Raw genomic sequence first — 22,898 nt, 5'->3', positions numbered from 1 at the left:
AAAGAGGCCAAAAGTATAGATGAGATAAATAAAAAACAAAAGCAAACTATTGGCTTATACAATATGGTGTAGAGCCATTTCTCCCTGCTCCTCTCTGTAAAACTCTTCCTATGAAATTATATGAGACAATCAACAGTGAACTGTGTAAAGTGTTAAGAAAAAGGCAAATTGGTTTATGACCCCAGGACTGGAGGAACAACTGTAGCACGTCCCTCCACTCAACAGAAGAAGGCCATCCAGACTCACTGTTTCCCAACCCTCAACCTAGCAACAGAAAGTAGGTAGTCTCATTCTTCTCCCCAGATTAAAAGGGAGTCCTTTTGACAGCTCCAGGCAAGCCAGAACCGCTGGCAAAGGGTACTGATCTAGAAGATCCCATCCAACAACAGGCAGCCTGGGGAGGCACTCCCCTCCCCTACCAAGAAACAGAGGTAGGTGGGCCAAAATGACAAGAGAGACCCAACCAGCACAAGCACCTTGTCAAGGAAGCCTCTTTGCCTCCACAGGCTAAGATTTCTCTTTTCACCGAGACACCAATTGAATGGTGAGATATATCATATTCATGGATCAGAAGAGTCAATATTATTAAGAGGCCCATTTCCCCCAAACTGACTTATAGAGTCAGTGAAAGCATAAAACAATATTAAAGCAGTCTTTTTTTTTTTAAAGAAATTGACAAGTTCATTCTAAAATGTATGTGAAAATGCAAAGGACTTAGAATAACCAAAACAATTTTGAAACAGGAGAACAAAGTTAGAGAAATTATACTATTTCCAAAAAGATTTACTATAAAGATAAGGAAACACAGACAGTGTAAAGAAGATATAAAGGTCAGAGGAACAAAATAAAGGGTCCATAGATAGACCCCCCACACACACACAAACAAACAATCAAATGATTTTTTAAAAGATGCCAAGTTAATTCAGTGGGGAAAGGGTAGTCTTTTCAACAAATGGAGCTGAAACAGTTGAATATTCAAATGAAGTAATATAAATCTAGACCCTTAATATAGACCACATACAAAATGTACTCAAAATAGATCATACACCTAAACATAGAGATAAAACATTTAGAAAACATGGGAAAAAAATCTTCGATGCCATTGGATCTGCAAAGATTTCTTAGAAAAGAAAAAACTGATAAGCTGAACTTCATCAAAATGAAAAGCTTTTTGTGAAAAACCACAGACTGGGGAAAATATTCACAATTAACAAAGAACTCTTATAACTCAATAATAAGAAGACAAACAACCCAAACTAAGAAGAGGCAAATGATATGAACAGATGCTTCACAAAATAAGACACACAAATGACCAGTAAGTAAGTGAAAGATGCCTAACGTCATTATTCATCAGGGATATAAATGAAAACCACAATGAAAAACCTATACACTCCTTAGAATGGCTACATCAAAAAGTGACAATACCAAGCATTGACAAAAATGTGGAACAACTGCAACTCTTGCACACTGCTGACGGAAATGTAAGATGGAACAACCACTTCAAAAAAGTTTGATATTGCACATAATAACCCTACCAACCCAGAAATTTTACTCTTAAGTATTTAACCGAGAGATATAAAAACACCTGTCTACACAAAAATGCACATTAAGTTCATTACAGCTATGTTCTTAACAATCAAAAACTGAAAACAACAGGTGAATGGATAAAAAAACTGTAATATACGCATACAGTGGACTACCACTCAGCAATAAAAATGAAGTTATTTACTGATACATGCTAAAACATGGATGAATCTCAAAATCATGCTGAATGAAAGAAGACAAACAAGAGGACATCTTGTATAATTCCATTTATGTGAAATGTAATTAAAAAAATCAATCTAACCTAGTGCTAGAAAGCAGATCATTGGTTTGCCAGGGGCCAGAAAGGAGAGGGACATCCCAGGAGGGACTGAGTAAGGGAATGAGGAACCCTTCTGCATAATGGGTATGCTGTCTTTCTTAATTGCAGGAGTGATTACATATGGTTATACTCTTATTAAAACTCATTAAATCAGCTACTTAAATAGGGTATATTTTACCACATTTAAATTATACTTCAAAGTTGATTTTTAAAAAACTCAAACCTTATTACTTTACATTGAAACTGAAAAGATTTTAAATCATAAACAGAAAAATGGACAATATTGTTATAGTTACATAGTCATATATTATGCTTTTTTAAAAAAGTTTTCTTGATATGGACCATTTTTAAAGTCTTTATTGAATTTGTTACAATATTGCTTCTGCTTTATGTTTTGGTTTTTTGGCCACAAGGCATGTGGGATCTTAGCTCCCCGACCAGGGATCGAACCCACACCCCCTGCATTGGAAAGTGAAGTCTTAACCACTGGACTGCCACGGAAGACCCCATATATTACGTTTTATTAAAATGAATCAACTAAAGCAAAATATATCAACATGTATAAATACCAAAACCATGCATTTGAAGACAAAAGTTGCAGAACATGTTCCCAGTGATATACCTGTAAAACGATGTTATATCACACACATACACACAATATGTGCGTATTATTGCAAAAGTAATGAGACATGTGAGATCAGTATTAACCAAATTTAGAATACTGTGGAAGGTGGTAACAGTTATAGGATGTAGAATGTGCTATGAAAAGCTTCCTGTAAATTTAAATGGGAGCACTGAGGTCTTATGTCCTAGAGTATTCTAGCCAGTACTCTAGCTTCATTCACACTCAATGTTTCCAGTTACTGAACCTAAGAAGAGGAAGCAGAAGCCGTCTCAATGCTGCCCCTGGCTGATCGTGGCAATTGTTCTGGGGATCTAGTCCATTCTGAGATCCCCTAGAGGTAGGCCCCTGGATGAACCAGACAATTAGGCAGTACAGTCATCCCTCAGTATCTGCTGGGGACTGGTTCCAGGACACCTCTTCAAATGCCAAAATCAGCTGATGCTCAAGTTCTTTACAGTAGGCCCTCCATACTCTCGGGTTCTGCATAGGTGGATTCAACCAACCACAGAACCGCAGATAGGAAAACACAGACACGAAGGAGCAACTGTATTTGCATGGGTAATAGCATAGTTGGGGTGCAGACTCATCAAAAACATGTGATGGCTCATGATGTGGAAGGCCATGGGCTGATACGTGTTTCTCCAAAAGTAGAATCAGAGACTGAAAAGATTATTCAATTTATTTGTGCTTTTAAAAAAGCTTCATATTCCAGTTAATATTTTTATAAATGTCTATTTTCAGTTTTATTTCTACTAAAAGATTTGAAATAAGTGTAAAACATAACTTTTAGAATAACATCATATCTAAAGGAAAATTTCTGTCCATATTTCCTAAGTTGACAGACTTCCTTCAATACAATCTTCAGATATAATAAAGTCTGAATTCTGTTAAAGCCTTCACATTCAAAACATCTTTAAGACTTCATCTCAACATCGTCTTGTTCAGTAAAATGACATTTCTTGATATAGGCTCAACTATATTTGCTGTATTCTTCAGGTCTCTTCCCTATTATTTCCCTGACATACAGTAAGTACAACTTGTGTATGAAGTTTTCAAAAAAATACAAGATGTTGACAGCTTTCCCCAGGTGTGGTTTATCTGACTGTTAGAAATGGCCAAGTTCTGGAAGAACATTTTCCTACATACATTTGATTCACAGGATTATCTCCTACATAAGTTATTTGTTTAACAAGCCCTAACTTATAATATTTCTCCACATTCCCTATATACATTAGTAGGGTTTCTTCTACATGTATTCATTTTTTAGTTGTCTTATTAACAGATATTCATTACATTCATAGTAATTTCCCCTATGGTTACTCTTTCATTTACTTTGAAATATGACTTAGGGTAAAAAATTTGCCACTTTACATTCATAGGGGTCATGTTCTGTGTGAATTCTCCATAGTATTTCAAGGTATGAAATGCTAGATACTAAGATTTCTCTCATTACTAAATTTAAAAGATTTTTTCCCCTGTATGTAATTTTGAATGTACTGTGAGAACTGATTTCTTAGAGGTTTTCCCACACTCAATACATTCATAGGGTTTCTCCCTTATGTGTCTTCTCTGATGTACTTTGAGACCTGAGTTGCAACTGAAGGTTTTCCCACAATGACTGCATTCATAGGGTTTCTCCCCTGTGTGTGTTCTCTGATGTTTAGTGAGATCTGACTTACGATAGAAGGGCTTCCCGCATTCATTACACTTATAAGGTTTTTCCCCTGTGTGTATTCTCTGATGTACAGTGAGGACTGATTTCTCAGAGAAAGATTTCCCACACTCATTACATTCATAGGGCTTCTCCCCTGTGTGAGTTCTCTGATGTGATCTGAGGACTGAATTGCAAGTGAAGGTTTTCCCACACTGATCACAGTGAGAAGACTTCTCCCCTCTGTGTGTTCTCTTATGTACTGTATAGTCTGACTTATAGTAGAAGATTTTCCCACATTTTTTACACACATAGGGTTTTTCCCCTGTGTGAGCTCTCTGGTGTACTGTAAGGTATGAATTTCTAGAGAAGAATTTCCCACATTCCTTACATTCATAGGGTTTCTCACCTGTGTGAGTTCTCTGGTGTTTAGTGAGATCTGACTTATTGTAAAAGGTTTTTCCACATTCATTACACTTATAAGGTTTTTCCCCTGTGTGTATTCTCTGATGTACCGTGAGGACTGATTTCTCAGAGAAGGATTTCCCACACTCATTACATTCATATGGTTTCTCCTTTGTGTGTGTTCTCTGGTGTACTTTTAGGCCTGAGTTGCGACTGAAGGTTTTCTCACACTCATTACATTTATAGGGCTTCCTCCCTATGTGAGTTTTCTGGTGTTTAGTGACATCTGACTTATGACAGAAGGTTTTCCCACATACCTTACATTCATATGGTTTCTCACCTGAGTGAGTTCTCTGATGTACTGTAAGGTATGAATTCCTGGAGAAGAATTTCCCACATTGACTACACTCATAGGGTTTCTCACCTGTGTGTGTTTTCTGATGTACTGTGAGAACTGAGTTGCTTATGAAGGTTTTCCCACATTGATTACATTCATAGGGTTTCTCCCCTGTGTGAATTCTCTGGTGTACTGTGAGATATGACTTATGGTAGAAGCTTTTTCTACATTCCTTACATTCATACGGTTTCTCTCCTGTGTGAGTTCTCTGATGAATTATGAGGTGTGAATTCCTAGAGAAGGATTTTCCACATTCATTACATTTATAGGGCTTCTCTCCAGTGTGGATTCTCTGATGTAAAGTGAGAAGTGATTTCCTAGAGAAGCATTTCCCACATTCGTTACATTCATAGGGTTTCTCTCCTGTATGTAGTCTCTGATGTTTGGTGAGTTTTGATTTTTCACAGAATGCTTTTTCACATTCATTACATTCATAGACATTGTCTCCTATGCCTCTTCTCTGAGTTACATTAAGAACTGACTTCTCCCAGAAAGGTTCCCCCAGGCTGTTACATTCAAGTGTTCTCTCTCCTGTGTCAGGAAAATTTGATCTGCTGAAATTATCCACTTTTTCAATATGTTCATAATCTTTCACCCTCAAATGAACTCTATGTTTCAAGAGAGATAATTTCTCAGAGGTTTTACCATATTCATTAAACTTATAAAGACTTTCTCTTTTTTGGGGGGTTGAATAATTACAGAATGCTTTATCACATTCCCTATGTTCACAAGGACTCTGTCTCTTGTGAGCTTGTTTATATGTGATGAAAAGTGTCTTCTCACAGAAATCTTTCCCACGTTGTTTGTAGTCAAAAGACTGCTCTACATTTTTAATTTTCTCATATGGAATAAAGTCTTCATTATGACTGAGGTACTTTCCATTTTGAATGAATTCATAAGGTATCTCTCCCACATGAGTTTTTTCATGGTTAATATGAAGGAATAATTTTCCATATGTGCTGAGATCATCAGACTTCTTTCTTAAATAGTTTTTCTCAATAATTAATTCTGAAATATATTTCAAACTCATACCACTTGTGTCACATTTACAAGGTATTTTTACAGAAGAAACTGGGTATGTGCTGAAATTAAACATTTTTCCTAATACATTACCTCTCTCTATAGTCAGTGTTTTGTTGTTGATAAACGGAGCTTGCCCGAAATGTCTGTCCTGGATTTCCTGACTCTGCTCTAGCTGGTTATCAACTTTGCAGACTTCTGGAAAAGAGAAAAAAAAACAATATAAGTTATTAATTTTATTACAATTATGATAAACTTACACTTACATACAAATGCCCTTTTATATGATTGACTCAGTTTATTGAAATAAGAGTAATCCAAGATGTCCGTGCCCCTCATCCTTTTGGCTTAGAATAAACAAAACCTGACAGAGGAGAAATGGGGGATAAAAACTTAGAATGCACCCATCTACATTTGACAATTTATAAATAGGTACTTCAAGACTTAATATAGAGGGTAAAAATAAATACAAATCACAGTGAATAAAGGAAGACAGACTTTGAAAAAAAAATGACTGATCCAGGTGTGGGAAATGCAGAGAACCAGAGAGGCAAGGATTAATAGGTAAGAGTACCCTGGAGAAATATCAGAGGACTGATTTGATCTTTTGAAGGATACAGATTAGACTTTACATGATTTCCTTATACTTAAAATACTGCAGCTAAATCTCTATGGTTTACATGTTTCTAGTTCAATTCTCCTCTTTTTAAAATTATTTTTATTTTCTCTTATATATTGCTAATTTATTATACTGTTAATACCAAATTAAATTTATGGAAAAGCACCAATTTGTTCCTGCTTAAGGAGACCTGTAGCCTACTTTCTTATTCATTCTCTACTCATGTGACTTACAAAGAATACAAATGTCTACCAGGAAATGTAAAATCAAAGAGACAAGAAAGACTGCCAGAGGGCCAGATCCATTTGTTTTTAGTTTTAGTATATTCAGGTTATTCTCTAAGAGTTTCTGCAAAAGTTAACCTATCCAACCACCAAATGCTAACTTTTCCTCATCTTAAATTTTCTGTGACAAATTTAATATGTTAATGTATTTTTTTGCTTTTAAATCCAGATCTCTACATTTCTGGGTTTTATTTATATTTAAAACCATGGAGGACCTGACCTAAAATATTCACTGATACTTACATTTATTTATCCTAAGAATTCTCAGCTAGACTTCATCTTGTTATCTTCCTGTTCAGTATTTGCAATATAACAATGATGACCCTGTTCAAAAACCTGTCCAGAGCCCACTGTCTCCTAGCATCATTAGACAAAATAGACTGTAGTTACCATTGTGGGGGAAAAAAATACTTTTTCCAACTATATTCATATTGGGTACCCACACTATCACTCCACAAGGCCATAATAAATGTATTCTTTCTAGAAATGACAGACTATTAATTTGCCAGAAATTGTTCAAGTTCAACCAAGACTGTCACTAAGCTGGTTTACATTCCCATTTTGGCTTTGCTTAGAACTTAAACATTAAACATCAGGGAAATGACACTGTCTCATATCTGCTTCCAAATATGTCTTTACAAACATCTCTACAATTTCAAGTTCTATTTATACTGAAATTTAAAATTCATTACATTCTGTACATCTCATTCTATCACAACACTGGACAATACTCCTTTGTAACATAAACATTCTCTATTAACTGCTGAAATTTAAAATACTCAGTTGGCTTTTTTTTTTCCTTCTCTTCCCAACTATAACCCATGGTCTTACAAGTGTTTACCTCTGATTTCCTTTGAATACCTTGAGTGGATATGGAATTAATGGTCCTTAACAAGCAGTGTGCTTTTCAAAACACAAATCTCAAATTTTATTCAAACCTGTGATTTTTGAACAAGAATCTAAAGGTTTATAACTCAATATGTGCATTGAGAAGTTAATTCCTTGTAGTGTCTTCTGAATGAATCAATATAAAGGCCCTCTCACTCATCAAGAGTAATAATTAAGTAATGATCCAATATCCACTATAAGTTATATAACAAAATAAGATATGCTCTCTTTGGAGAAAGCATAATATACATAAGAAAACAGCCTCATTCAATATCCATACACTATCAAGAATTAGAATCTACAGCAGATAATGTGTATCAAAACAAGCAAGAAACATTTCATAAAAGCTGGGGAACCTTGAGCTTAAATTTTAAAATTTATCAAAATAGTTTTACTTCAAAGGATAAAAATAAAAAATAAAAATAAACTAAAGTAAATACATGTTGCAACATGTATACACATATATTATAAGCTAATGGGAAATACCAAGATTTGTTGGAAATATCTCTTAAAAATAACTGCTTATTAAATCTATAATTTTTATTATGAAAATAATGTACAAATATCTCATTAATGGGTATCATGAATATTTAAAACAAATAATTCATTTCAAAGCACTGTTAAAAAGCACATAAATACAGAGACTTTCAAGCTTTCTCTTTATATCAATAAATTCTAAACTGATTTTTAATGGATATAGTTTCTATTCTGTTTCATGAATGGTAAAGCCAGGATCTGAAGCACAAAGACAAAGGAAATAGAAAACCAGAAGTATTTAAATAAAAATCAGTGGATGGTCACCTTAAGGCAAGCACTGAGTATAAAAAAAAAACTAATTAATAAATATAGCATTCTATATAGTGGAATAACATCCCATTTTGGATCACTAACCAAAAAGGGCTTGATTATTTAAAAACAAATATGCTAGTACTGAGTTTATACCAGCTATTAGACCAAATTCTTTGGGAGGGGCACGTCAATGAATAAACCTTAATCCTGACCTCAGGACCTTAGTACATAGTAGAGGAAATGTGGAAAGTGGATGCACAAATACAGCTATACTATATTGCGGAATGTAATAAACACATAAAAGAGAAATGAAGGATTATGAGAGTGGGAACAGGTAGAGATTTTTTTTTTTTGAGGGGATATATGAAGGCTTTTTAGAGGAAAGGGTAGAGATTTTTCTTTTCTTTTTTTTTTGTTCTGGACTTACAAAGGATATAAAAATTTTAAAACAAATTTTTTTTGTGCTATATTTTGAAATGCATAAAATCAAACAAAATGGCAAAATGTATAGCTCCCTCTGAATATTAATAATTTTTATCATGGTAAATGAAGCATTACATGAATCTGCTGTACAAATACTGAACTATGACTAATTTAGTCATTAATATGTAGAGGGGATAATTTCTAAATTCTAAATATGAGTTTGGGTATTTTTCATCTTATAAATATTACTTGTTTTGTGAAAATATAATTTTACGCAGAGTGCTCTTTTTTGCTCAAAAAATTATTTATGGAAATATATTATTTTTCTCCTTTGGCTCAGATGTTCAACAAAATCAAGAAATAATATAAAAATAAGAGTAAAAAAACAAAAAAAAAGAAAAATGCTTAAAAATATTAATAATGATAATAACAACAAGAAAAATAACAAACCATCTCCATGAGCCAGGCTCTGTTCCATGTACTTTTCACATATTAATTCATGAGAATCACTGAGTACATAGAAATCAAACATAGAGCTGTAGGGAAGGAAAGCATATATATGGGTGATATTCAGGAAGGATTAAATGGGAGTTTAGCACCCTCAGTTTTGTGCCAGCATTATAAAGGGACTTCCCTGGTGGTCCAGTGAGTAAGACTCCACGCTCCCAATGCAAGGGGCCCAGGTTTGATTCCTGGTCAGGGAACTAGATCCTGCATGCATGCCGCCACTAAGAGTCTGCATGCCACAACTAAGAGCCTGCATGATGCAACTAAGAAGTCCACATGCTGCAGTTATGAGCCCGCATGCCGCAACTAAAAAAAAAAAGATCCCGCATGTCTCAACTAAGACCCGGCACAGCCTAAATAAATAAATAAATAAATATTTTTTAAAAACATCATTAAAAGAGAAAAACTTAAATTTCATATATTACACATTGGGAAAAATGTAACTCAGGTTACCAACATGATAAATTAGATGCTTTGGGGGGAAAAGTATAATTTCATTTAGAAACTAGAACAAACTAAAACAATATGGTTAATGTTTTGGGTGGTGTCAGTGGAAAACGAGAAAATAAAAATATTTTTTAAACACTTTTACAAAAGTATAACAATAGTGATCTAGGGACTTCCCTGGTGGTCCAGTGGTTAGTAATTCACCTTCCAGTGCATGGGATGCAGGTTCAATCCCTGGTCGGGGAACTAAGATCCCACATACCACAGGGCAACTAAGCCCGCGTGCTGCAACTAGTGAGCCCACGTGCTCTGGAGCCCATGCACCATAACTAGAGAAGCCCAAGCCGCAACAAAGATCCCACGCATGGCAACAAAGAGCCCGTGCGCCACAACGAAAGACCCCACATGTTGCAATCCCACGTGCCTCAATCCCGTGTGCTGCAACTAAGACCTGATGCACCCAAATAAATATTAAAAAAAAACAATAATAGTGATCTAATATCAGTAAGAAAGGATGATAGAGAGAGAAATAAAATGCTGTTATGTCAGTGTTAAGAGTAGAAGGTTTGGGCTTCCCTGGTGGTGCAGTGGTTGGGAATCTGCCTGCTAGTGCAGGGGACACGGGTTTGAGCCCTGGTCTGGAAGGATCCCACATGCCGCGGAGCAACTAGGCCCGTGAGCCACAACTGCTGAGCCTGCGCGTCTAGAGCCTGTGCTCCACAACAAGAGAGAGGCCACGATAGTGAGAGGCCCGCACACCACGATGAAGAGTGGCCCCCGCTTGCTGCAGCTAGAGGAAGCCCTCACACAGAAACGAAGACCCAACACAGCCAAAAAAAAAAAAAAAAAGGAGTAGGTTCACAGAACCTAATAAATGAAGATAAGTAGGGAAGATTGTGACTTGTGAATGATGATTTTAATAGTAGCTCTTGCCACATTAGAGGAATTGGAGTATCCTGTTAGAGCTATTCTGCAGACATATAAAACACAGAATGCTGAGTGAACAAAAGATGCTGAAGATACAAAGTTACTAAAACCTGATGTCTTAGATATAGGTTATTTTATTATTTGAAGATCCAATTTGACAACTTGACTGCTAAATTTAGTCCTTTTATATACAATTATGGTGATTATTAAAATATGTCACGTTGTCTCCATTTTACTTGCTACTTTATATTTGTCACAGTTTTACTACTACTTTTATTGTACCTTTCTTCCTTTGTTTTAGACTGATTTTTTTTTTAATCTTTTCCATTTTTCTCTCTTTACAACTTCGGAGGTTATACATACCTGTTTCTCCACTTTAGGTGGCTGTCCATTAAATTTTGTCATTAATATTTAACTTAAAATCTAAAGTGATTCTATAACCTAAACCTCTTTTTCCGAATAAGAATCAAATGCCATTTGATCACCTCCCAACTCAATTAGGCAACTATTTTTTAGTTTATCATAGTGTCTTTTTTAGCCTTACAAATTAGATATCATAATGATTCTATCCACATGTTGTTTAGATGTAGCTATAAGTTTCCTAATTTCTTATGACTTACCACTCCTCTCATCTCAAGCACTCCTCTGGGTTTCATTTTCTCTCTTCCTGTAGTATTTCTATTTTAATTTTACTAACAAAATTATACAATAAAAGATATTGTTCCTATAATTTATTTCAGGACCAATCCAAATTTAATCATACACTCTGACAAAGACTCTCTCCTTGACTAAATTTTAGTTAAGCTCCTCTGAGACTTATTCTTGACTAGGTCTTGACCTTGGCCTTTCACGTCTGTCTCTGCTGAGCAGTCTTAGCAAGAATCCTTGTCAGTCTAGTGACAATCTCCTCACCCACCTTTGGTATCTCCTCACCCGTAAGTTCCTCATGCCCCAACCATGATTTATAAACCCTTGGCCTGCATTTAGCAAGAATTCTGTTACGCCAGTTTAGCAAGAATCTCCCTACCCTCGAGGTCTCCTCTTAGTAATTTTCTATTCACTTAACTCTTCACTCTGCTTGTTGGCTACAAATCCCCAGCTGCCTTTGCTGTATTTGGAGTTGAGCTCAGTTTTACTGAAAGTTTATTCCTCTATTGCAATAGTTACTGAATAAAATCTATATTGCCTTTAACTAGTATCTGGCTTTATTTCTCTTTGACAACTCTCATCCTTTAAAAAATAGCTTCCTGAGTTCATTATTCTAGATTGACAAATATTTTTTGCTTCAATTTAGATGTCTCTGTCAATGTCTCTTTCCTTAGGAGGTAACCTGATTTTCTCTCTGGCTGCTATTAAGATCCAGTGTTCTCCAGTTATACTAATAGTACTTAAATATATATTACTTTTTATTTATCCTGCTTGGTGTGCATTTTGTGTCCACATATGTGGTCTTACTGAATGATTTCTGGAAAATTCTAAGCTATTATTCCTACAAATATTGCTTCTCCATTCTTCTTTCTGCTTCTTGTGATCCAATGGTTCATGTTATATCTGTCTTCTCATCCCTGTCCTATACATCTTTGAATGTATTGACCTATTTTCCTTCTCCTGTCACCCTATACCTGGACTGTGTCATTTATTTAGTGGTATTTTCTAGTAAAGTCTCTTCAGCTGCATCTAATCTGGTACTTAATCCATTTTTTAGAATTTCAACAACTTATTTTTAGTTCTAAAAATTTTAATGGGTTATTCTACAATCTGCCTAGCCATTTAGACATTCTTTCTTCCTTACTGATTTTATTTCATCTTTTATTTCTTTGAATGGATGCTTTACACTTAACTATCTAAAAAAGCCATTATCTTAATTAACAGGTGTTGGAAAATATATTTTGTTATTTCTGCTTAATCTCACGAACAATATATTTCTTTAAGCTTTTTTTTAAGCTCATATTTAATAAGTGAGAATCCTAATGTCCTGTATTGAGGGTGCTTGTTCTTAAGAGAGAACTCATTTTCTTCTGCTTAAAGCAAGCTACCAATCTGAGATGAATTTAGCCAACAATCTGGATCCCCTAGTATGGGAGTATAGGGGGACAGGAGTAGAAGATAAATACTCTATCCCCAGAGAAGGAGCAGAGAACCCATCGTGGGCCCAAAATCCATAACTGATACAAAAGTAGAAGTCTCTTACCACTGCAGAAAAGGGAGGTATGCTGAGGAAACCCCACTGCTGAGGCCCAGGCTCACACCTAAAACTGAAGCTGGATCAGAACAACAAAGAACACCCTTGCCCCCACCAGAAGTGTAGCATGAAGTAACAAGTAGTAGCAGCCCACTGCTGGAGGAAGAGCAAGAGCAGAAAGATAAACCTCTGTAATACAGCTTTGGGAGGACAGCTAAAAGCTGAAAATGGAGCACAAATACTGAGAAAATTCTCCTGACGTGAAAGATCCAAGAACCACGGAATAATATCAAACACAGCCACATATAAGTAACTGGAGTCGCAGAAAAAAAGGTAGAAAAGATGAAACACATCAACCATGTATCTGAGAAGCTGAGAAAACAACAAAAAAGAAAAATACAGACAAAACAAAATAAAGCTAAACCTAGAAACATCAGAGCCAAACAGCTGAAAACCAAAGATAAAAAAAATCTTGGAGGCAGCTAGAAAAAACAGAACATTAAATACAGAAGAACAAAGGAGGAAGTAAGAGTGTAAGCCAGAAGACAGTGGATCAGCTCTGTAAAGTAAGGACAGAAAAAAAAATGTGAATCCAGAAATCTGCACTCAGAGAAATTCTATACTTCACAAATGAAGATTAAATAAAGGCCTTTTTAGACAAATAAAAGCTGAGAAAATTAACTGCCAACAGGGCTTCCCTGGTGGCGTAGTGGTTAAGAATCTGCCTGCCAATGCAGGGGACACAGGTTCGAACACGGGTCCCACATGCCACGGAGCAACTAAGCCCGTGCACCACAACTACTGAGCCTGCACTCCAGAGCCCATGAGCCACAACTACTGAGCCCACGTGTCACAAATGCTGAAGCCCGCGTGCCTAGAGCCCATGCTCCGCAACAAGAGAAGCCACCGCAGTGAGAAGCCTGTGCACCGCAGTGAAGAGTAGCCCCCACTTGCCGCAACTAGAGAAAGCCTGTGCGCAGCAACGAAGACCCAACACAGCCAAAAATAAAATAAAGAAAATAAAGAAATTTATAAAAAAAAACTAAATGCCAACAGACCTGTGTTACAAGTAGTACTAAAGGAAGTACTGGAGAGAGTAAGACTAACAAAGAAATAGAGTGCTGAACATGGTTTTAAAAAAGGTAAATAAAAGACTTTTTAATCACTTTCAAAGATGACTGACTATCTCAAGCAAAAATATTAATTATACATTGTGGGGTTTCTAAGTAAAAATGTATGGCTACCACATCACATAAAGTGGGAGAAGGTGACAGGAATATATTGTTATAAGACTGTAAGACCACATGTAACATAGTATACTTAGACTGTGATAAACTGAAGATGTATACTGTGTACCACAGGGCAACCACTTAAAAGGTACATTAAGACAGAGGTAGTACTAATAAGCAAATAGTAGAGATAAAACAAACAAAAAACTCAATCCAAAAGAGATTTTTTTTTTTGCTGCACCAGGCGGCTCATGGAATCTTAGCTCCCCGACCAGGGATCAAACCTGGACCCTCAGCAGTGAAAGTGCAGAATCCTAACCACTGGACTGCCAAGGAATTCCCCAAAAGAGATTTTAAAAAGGAAAAAACGGGGAGAAAAGAACAGGTGAGACAAATAGGAAACAATCACAAAATAAATTTGAATCCAAACATACAAAAATTATGTTAAATTTAAGTGGTCAAAATATTCCAATTAAAAAGTAGAGGTTTTCACATTAGATAAAAAAGACCCAAACATATGCTATCTGTAAGAAATCCACTTTAAATATAAAAGAATGGGAAAAGGTATACCATGGAAACATTAACTAAAAGAAAGCTGGAGTAGCTATAATAATATCAAAGCAAACAAAGTAAAACAGAGAGTTCTCTCAGGGATAGAGAGACATTACATAATCATAAGGGGATCAATCCATCAAGAGGACATAAAGATCCTAATATGTATGCATCTATTAATTCTTCAAAATTCATAAACCAAAAACCAATAGAACTGAAAAGGAGAAATAAACAAATGCAAAATTATAGCTAGAGACTTCAATACTGCTCTCTCAATGTGTCACTGACAGAGCTTTTAAGTGTTATACCCCAACCCCATTTTCCCACTGCCATGTGATTTTTAATATACTATTTTGCATAAAACAATGATTTTTTAGGAATGCACATGTCCTGTTTTAACAGAATTCACTGTATTACTATATTCCTTTCCATGTTTTTAGCCTCCCCTTATCAAGAGATACAGTCTTTCTGTGTTGCTCAGATTTGTAACTGTTAAGGTCTGCACATCCTAACTAACTGTTATCAAGTAAGTTTTTGCTTTAAATTCTGTGTTCTAGGATCACCCACTAAGATAACATGTATGTTTATTTCCCCACATATAGGTGTCTGTGAGGGTTTTTTTCCCCACAGATGGAAAGTCTCTCTTTTCTTACTTGTCAGAGAAACAATAGTGCTACTGAAAAACATGGCTTATGTGTCTGTTTCCACACTTAGCCCTACTATGTCTGATTTGCAGAACCAAATTGTATCCAAAAAGGCTCCAGCTATCCTGTGCCCAACATTGTGGTTAATCTAAACATTTAGGTTTCACACCTGAGAGCGTTTCCTTTGTCCCTGCTAAGTACTTTGCCAATTCCTTTTAGCGTCAGAAATGCTTTTGTTTTTTATCCATCTGCTGATACATACACTCCTGCTTGATTTTTTCAGTGATTTTGCAGCTTCTATATTTGTACTGATTTGGGACTTTAGATGTTCTGTAGTGTTATTAAATGGAATTTATATTGCTCATTTACTTTAATGTTTCTGGATGATTCGCAGGCAGGGATAGAGACAATGCTGACTTCACACATCCTTCTTTGAAGAAGTTCACTCTGTCCTTTAAACACTGTTTTCTCTTGGCTACAGGATACCACATTCCCACATTCTCTGTTTCCCCCTAATCTCCAAACTGCTGCTTCTCTTTTTTCTGCTGAGTCTTCTCATTCTCATGGCTTCTGAAAGGTAGTGTCCCAGGGTACAGCCTTCAGACCTCTCAAATCTGTGCATTCCTTCTCCTAAGGAGAGATGTTATGTAATCCCTTAGCTTTAAATACTGCATTTTAAAACTTTAAATATTGCCATGGCTGATAATTTCCAAATAAATATCTCCAACCTGGACTCTCCCCTAATCAACCTCTGCTTATATACCCATATGTTTATTCACAAGTAAACTTGGATATTTTATAATCACCTGAAATTTGGTTATGTGCAATTTAAACTCCTAATAACTCCTCCCAAGTTGTTTCTCTCCAATTTTCCCAATCTTGGCAATTGGTGCCCATTCATCCAATTTTTCTGGATGAAATCCCTGGAGTCTTTCTTGACTCGTCTCTTTCTCTCACATTCCTTGCCCAATTCAACAGCAAATCTTCTAGGTCCCACCTTCGAAATAAATCCAGAAGTCAATCACTTTTTTTCTTCCTCACTACTTCCAACCAAGGGTAAGCTACCATCACATTTACAGAGATTAAAATACTATTCTGACTGATGTTCCTGCTTTCAGCCCTCTGCCCTCAATAGTATTTTCTTTGCTCAGCAGCCAGAGAAATCAATTTTAAAAAACCCATAAGCATATGTTGCTTACTGGGTTAAATTCTACCAATGGCTTCTCATCTCACTCAGAATAAAATCAAAGTCCTTATCGTGGTGCAAATGGCGCCACATAATTTCAGCTCCCATTACCTCTACAATGCCAACTCTTTCTACTCTTCGCTCACTCATTTCCCCCAATCCATAGTCATATTTATGTGTCCTCAAAAACACCAAGTACATCCCTGCCTTGGTGGACTGACATTTGATGTCACCTCTGCCTCCAAGACTCCCCATGATTCTCATCCTCATTTTATTCAAGTTGATAATATTAGAAAGGCCTTCTTGACCTCCTTTCTAAAATAAAACACTCCATCATTCTTAACCTTCTCTAATTTCCTAGCTATTTACTGGCATATTTCAAGTGTATATATGTGTAATTGTTTGTTTCTTATCCTTCTCTCCCTATCAGAATGCAAGCTCCATGAGGTCAGGGGCAAAATTTAGTGCACTGATATATTTCCAACACCTAAAACCAGCGTAATGAACGTAGGTACTCAATATCTGTTGAATGAAAAAACGGGGGCGGAGCAGGGGAGTCAAGATGGCATACTAGGAGGATGCAGAATTCGTGTCTCCTCACAACTAGGGCACCTACCAGGCACCAGTGGGGGACAGCAGACACCTAAGGGGACGGGAGTAACCCCCAGTGACTGGGTAGGGCATGGGGCTTGGGGGGAGTACAGGGGGAGGAGAAGTGGAGGCAGCAGGGGAATGGAGCTCCTGAAGGGCGGCTGGGGGAGGGGAAGGGATCCCACGCCAGAAGGGGGAATTTGGGGAACCACTGGTAGGGCAGAGGATCAAAAGAGAGCGTGGCCAGGTTTCCCCTGCCCACTTGGACCCCCAAGAACCTGCTGAGATCCCGGGCCTCACCCTCTGCCCACCCAGGCCTCCTCCAGCTGCCCAGGTACTGAGGGAGTGGGGGGCGGGGGAAGGGGGAGCAAAAGTAAAGGCTGCACCTCTGGGACCGGCACCCCCAAAGGGTGGCTGGGGGAGGGAAGGAGTTCCTACACCCAGCGGGACCCACCCACACTTAGGGGTCCAGTGGCTAAGGGGGAGAGCCTGAGGGAGACGGTGGGGGAGGGGCACGAAGGAACAGAGGGGAATGGGGCCAGCGCTTTCCCTGTCCACTTAGGCACGGGCGAGCCTGTTGGGCTCCAGGGCCTAATCCTCTGCTCTCGGAGCCTCCTTCCTGCCATGCAGAGCCCAAGCCCCACTCCTGCACCCCCACCCGGGGCCCCACCTCTGCACTTGGAGACCCCCTCCAACAGGCTGGGCCTAAACCCCACCCACACACCCTCACTCATGGCCCTGCCTCCAAACTCCGGAACTCTACACTCCGGAGGCCCTCCTTTCCACGTGCTGCCTCTCCCCTTCTGCACAGGTCCTAAGCAGAGGCCCCGCCCCACACTCAAATGTCACCCCACCTAATGCCCCGCCCCACACTTGAACGTCGCCCCGCCTAGACCCCACCCCATGCTCAAACGTCACTCCCCCACCCGCCTACGTCCTGCCCCACCCAAAATCCCACCCCTGCCTAAGTTACAACCCCTGCCTAAACTCTGCCCCCAGAGCCAAGGCTTTTTTTTTTCTTTTCTTTTTTCCTCTTTTAGATTGGAGTTCTGTTTTACCTTGTTGATTCATTGTTGTTGATTCTTTTATATTTTTATTTTTCCTAATAAATCTTTTATTTTTCTAATTTTATTTTTTTATACTTTGTTAGTGATCTCTCCTTTTGGCTTGCTCCCCGCCCGCCCTTTTTTTTTCTTTTTTTCTTTTTTCTTTTTGTTGCAGATGTTTCAATTACAGTTTTATTTTTCCTAATGTATGTTTTACCTTTCTAATTTTATTTTGTTTTTTATTCTTTGATATTATACTGCTCCTTTTTTTCTTTCTTTCTTCCTTTTTTTTTTTTAACCGCGCCACAAAGCTTGTGGGATCTTGGTTCCCAGTCCAGAGGTCGGGCCTGAGCTCCTGTGGTGGGAGCTCTGAGTCCAAACTACTTGACTAACAGCGAACCTCAGACCCCAGGGAATATCAATCAGAGTGAGGCCTCCCGGAGGTCCTCATCTCAGCACCAAGACCCAGCTCTATCCAACTGCCTGCAAATTCCATTGCTGGGCGTCTCAGGCCAAACAACCAGTAAGACAGGAATACAGCACCACCCATCAAAAAAAAAAAAGAAAAATGAAACAACAAAAAAATGTGTTACAGATGAAGGAGCAAGGTAAAAACCTACAAGACCAAATAAATGAAGATGAAATAGGCAACCTACCTAAAAAAGAATTCAGAGTAATGATAGTAAAGATGATCCAGAATCCCAGAAACAGAATGGAGAAAATACAAGAAACATTTCACAAGGATCTAGAAGAACTAAAGAGCAAACAAACAGTAATGAACAACACAATTACTGAAGTTAAAAATACTCTAGAAGGAATCAATAACAGAACACCTGAGGCAAAATAATGGATAAGTGAGTTGGAAGATAAAATGGTGGAAATAACTGCCAGGGAGCAGAATAAAGAAAAAAGAATGAAAAGAATTGAGGACAGTCTCAGAGACCTCTGGGACAACACTAAATGCACCAACATTCGAATTTTACGGGTCCCAGAAGAAGAAGAGAAAAAGAAAGGGTCTGAGAAAATATTTGAAGAGATTATAGTCGAAAACTTCCTTAACATGGAAAAGGAAATAGTCCATCAAGTCCAGGAAGCACAGAGAGTACCATACAGGATAAACCCAAAGAGAAACATGCCGAGACACACATTAATCAAACTATCAAAAATTAAATACAAAGAAAAAATATTAAAGCAGCAAGTGAAAAGCAACAAATAACATACAAGGGAATCTCCATAAGGTTAACAGCTGATTTTTCAGCAGAAACTCTACAAGACAGAAGGGAGTGGCAGAACATATATAAAGTGATGAAAGGGAAAAACCAACAACCAAGATTACTCTACCCAGCAGGGATCTCATTTAGATTTGATGGAGAAATTAAAACCTTTACAGATGAGCATAAGTTAAGAGAATTCAGCACCACCAAACCACCTTTACAACAAATGCTAAAGAAACTTCTCCAGGCAGGAAACACAAGAGAACGAAAAGATCTACAATAACAAACCCAAAACAATTATGAAAATGGTAATAGGAACATGCATATCAATAATTACCTTAAATATAAATGGAGTAAATGCTCCAACCAAAAGACACAGACTGGCTGAATGGCTACAAAAACAAGACCAGTATATATGCTGTCTACAAGAGACCCATTTCAGACCTACGGACACATACAGACTGAAAGTGAGGGGATGGAAAGAGATATTCCATGCAAATGGAAATCAAAAGAAAGCTGGAGTAGCAATTCTCGTATCAGACAAAATAGACTTTAAAGTAAAGACTATTACAAGAGACAAGGACACTACATAATGATCAAGGGATCAATCCAAGAAGAAGATATAACAATTATAAATATTTATGCACCCAACATAGGAGCACCTCAGTACATCAGGCAAATGTGAACAGCCATAAAAGGGGAAATGGACAGTAACACAATAATACTAGGGGACTTTAACACCCCACTTTCCCCAATGGACAGATCATCTAAAATGAAAATAAATAAGGAAACACAAGCCTTAAATGACACATTAAAAGATGGACTTAATTGATACTTATAGGACATTCCATCCAAAAACAACAGAATACACTTTCTTCTCAAGTGCTCAGGGAATATTCTCCAGGATAGACCATATCTTGGGTCACAAATCAAGTCTTGGTAAATTTAAGAAAATTGAAATCGTATCAAGTATCTTTTCCGACCACAATGCTATGAGACTAAATATCAATTACAGGAAAAAAACTGTAAAAAATACAAACATATGGGGTTCCCTGGTGGTGCAGTGCTTAAGAATCTGCCTGCCAATGCAGGGGACATGGTTTCGAGCCCTGGTCCGGGAAAATCCCACATGCCATGGAACACCTAAGCCTGTGCACCACAACTACTGAGCTGGCGCTCTACAGCCCGCAAGCCACAACTACTGAAGCCCACGCACCTAGAGCCTGTGCTCTGCAGCAAGAGAAGCCACCGCAATGAAAAGCCCGTAAACTGCAATGAAGAGTAGCCCCCTCTCACCGCAACAAGAGAAAGCCCGCGCAGCAATGAAGACCCAATGCAGCCAAAAATAAATAAATAGATTAATTAATTAATTAAAAAATACAAACACATGGAGGCTAAACAATATGCTACTAAATAACCAAGAGATCACTGAAGAAATCAAAGAGGAAATCAAAAAATACCTAAAAACAAATGACAACGAAAACACGACGACCCAAAACCTATGGGATACAGCAAAAGCAGTTCTATGAGGGAAGTTTATAGCAATACAATCCTACCCCAAGAAGAAAGAAAAATCTCAAATAAACAACCTAACCTTACACCTAAAGCAATTAGAGAAAGAAGAAGAAAAAAAAACCAAAGTTAGCGGAAGGAAAGTAATCATAAAGATCAGACCACAAATAAATGAAAAAGAAATGAAGGAAATGATAGCAAAGATCAATAAAACTAAAAGTGGTTCTTTGAGAAGATAAACAAAATTGATAAACCATTAGCCAGACTCATCAAGAAAAAAAGGGAGGAGACTCAAATCAACAGAATTTGAAATGAAAAAGGAGAAGTAACAATTGACACTGAAGAAATACAAAGGATCATGAGAGATTAGTACAAGCAACTGTATGCTGATAAAATGGACAACCTGGAAGAAATGGACAAATTCTTAGAAAAGCACAACCTTCTGAGACTGAACCAGGAAGAAATAGAAAATATAAACCAATCACAAGCACTGAAATTGAAACTTTTAAAAAATATCTTCCAACAAACAAAAGCCCAGGACCAGATGGCTTCACAGGCGAATTCTATCAAACATTTAGAGAAGAGCTAATACCTATCCTTCTCAAACTCTTCCAAAATATAGCAGAGGGAGGAATACTCCCAAACTCATTCTACGAGGCCACCATCACCCTGATACCAAAACCAGACAAAGATGTCACAAAACAAGAAAACTATAGGCCAATATCTCTGATGAACAAAGATGCAAAAATCCTCAACAAAATACTAGCAAACAGAATCCAACAGCACATTCAAAGGATCATACACCATGATCAAGTGGGGTTTATCCCAGGAATGCAAGGATTTTTCAATATACGCAAATCAATCAATGTGATACACCATATTAACAAATTGAAGGATAAAAACCATATGATCATCTCAATAGGTGCAGAAAAAGCTTTTGACAAAATTCAACACCCATTTATGATAAAAACCCTTCAGAAAGTAGGCATAGAGGGAACCTACCTCAACATAATAAAGGCCATATATGACAAACCCACAGCCAACATTGTTCTCAATGGTGAAAAACTGAAATAATTTCTGCTAAGATGAGGAACAAGACAAGGTTGCCCACTTTCACCACTATTATTCAACATAGTTTTAGAAGTTATAGCCACAGCAATCAAAGAAGAAAAAGAAATAAAAGGAATCCAAATCGGAAAAGAAGTAAAACTGTCACTGTTTGCAGATGACATGATACTATATACATAAAGAACCCTCAAGATGTTACCAGAAAATTACTAGAGCTAATCAATGAATTTGGTAAAGTAGCAGGATACAAAATTAATGCAAAGAAATCTCTTGCATTCCTATACAGTAATGATGAAAAATCTGAAAGTGAAATTAAGGAAATACTCCCATTTACCATTGCAATAAAAAGAATAAAATACCTAGGAATAAACCTACCTAAGGAGACAAAAGACCTGTATGCAGGAAACTGTTAAGATACTGATGAAAGAAATTAAAGATGATACAAACAGATGGAGAGATATACTTTGTTCTTGGATTGGAAGAATCAACATTGTGAAAATGACTATACGACCCAAAGCAATCTACAGATTCAATGCAATCCCTATCAGACTACCAGTGGCATTTTTCACAGAACTAGAACAAAAAATTTCACAATGTGTATGGAAACACAAAATACCCCGAGTAGCCAAAACAATCTTGAGAAGAAAAATGGAGCTGGAGGAATCAGGCTCCTGGACTTCAGACTACACTACAAAGCTACAGTAATCAAGACAGTATGGTACTGGCACAAAAACAGAAATATAGATCAATGGAACAGGATAGAAAGCCCAGAGATAAACTCATGCACATATGGTCACCTTATCTTTGATAAAAGGCCAGAATATACAA

At 37.3% G+C, this 22,898-nt stretch overlaps 2 protein-coding genes across 5 annotated transcripts in view; both read right to left on the bottom strand.

Annotated features, from left to right (window-relative positions):
• Window positions 1-6,131, bottom strand: part of LOC137767005 (zinc finger protein 33B-like) — a 101,662-nt gene extending 95,531 nt beyond the window's left edge. Inside the window, exon 1 of the mRNA XM_068547530.1 lies at window positions 6,056-6,131. The gene's annotated coding sequence lies outside the window, so the exon portion shown is untranslated. The remainder of the gene's footprint in view (window positions 1-6,055) is intronic.
• The window catches only part of LOC137767002 (zinc finger protein 33B-like), a 57,337-nt gene continuing 37,810 nt past the window's right edge, over window positions 3,372-22,898 (bottom strand). For all 4 annotated transcript variants that reach the window (XM_068547523.1, XM_068547524.1, XM_068547526.1 and 1 more), the window contains one exon: window positions 3,372-6,160. In XM_068547523.1, coding sequence (XP_068403624.1) covers window positions 3,948-6,160 — 2,213 coding nt within the window. In that variant the 3' untranslated portion in view covers window positions 3,372-3,947. The remainder of the gene's footprint in view (window positions 6,161-22,898) is intronic.

Source organism: Eschrichtius robustus, chromosome 7, assembly GCF_028021215.1.
Source record: "Eschrichtius robustus isolate mEscRob2 chromosome 7, mEscRob2.pri, whole genome shotgun sequence".
NCBI classification, from domain to species: domain Eukaryota; kingdom Metazoa; phylum Chordata; class Mammalia; order Artiodactyla; family Eschrichtiidae; genus Eschrichtius; species Eschrichtius robustus.
This window is presented reverse-complemented; position numbering and strand designations above follow the sequence as displayed.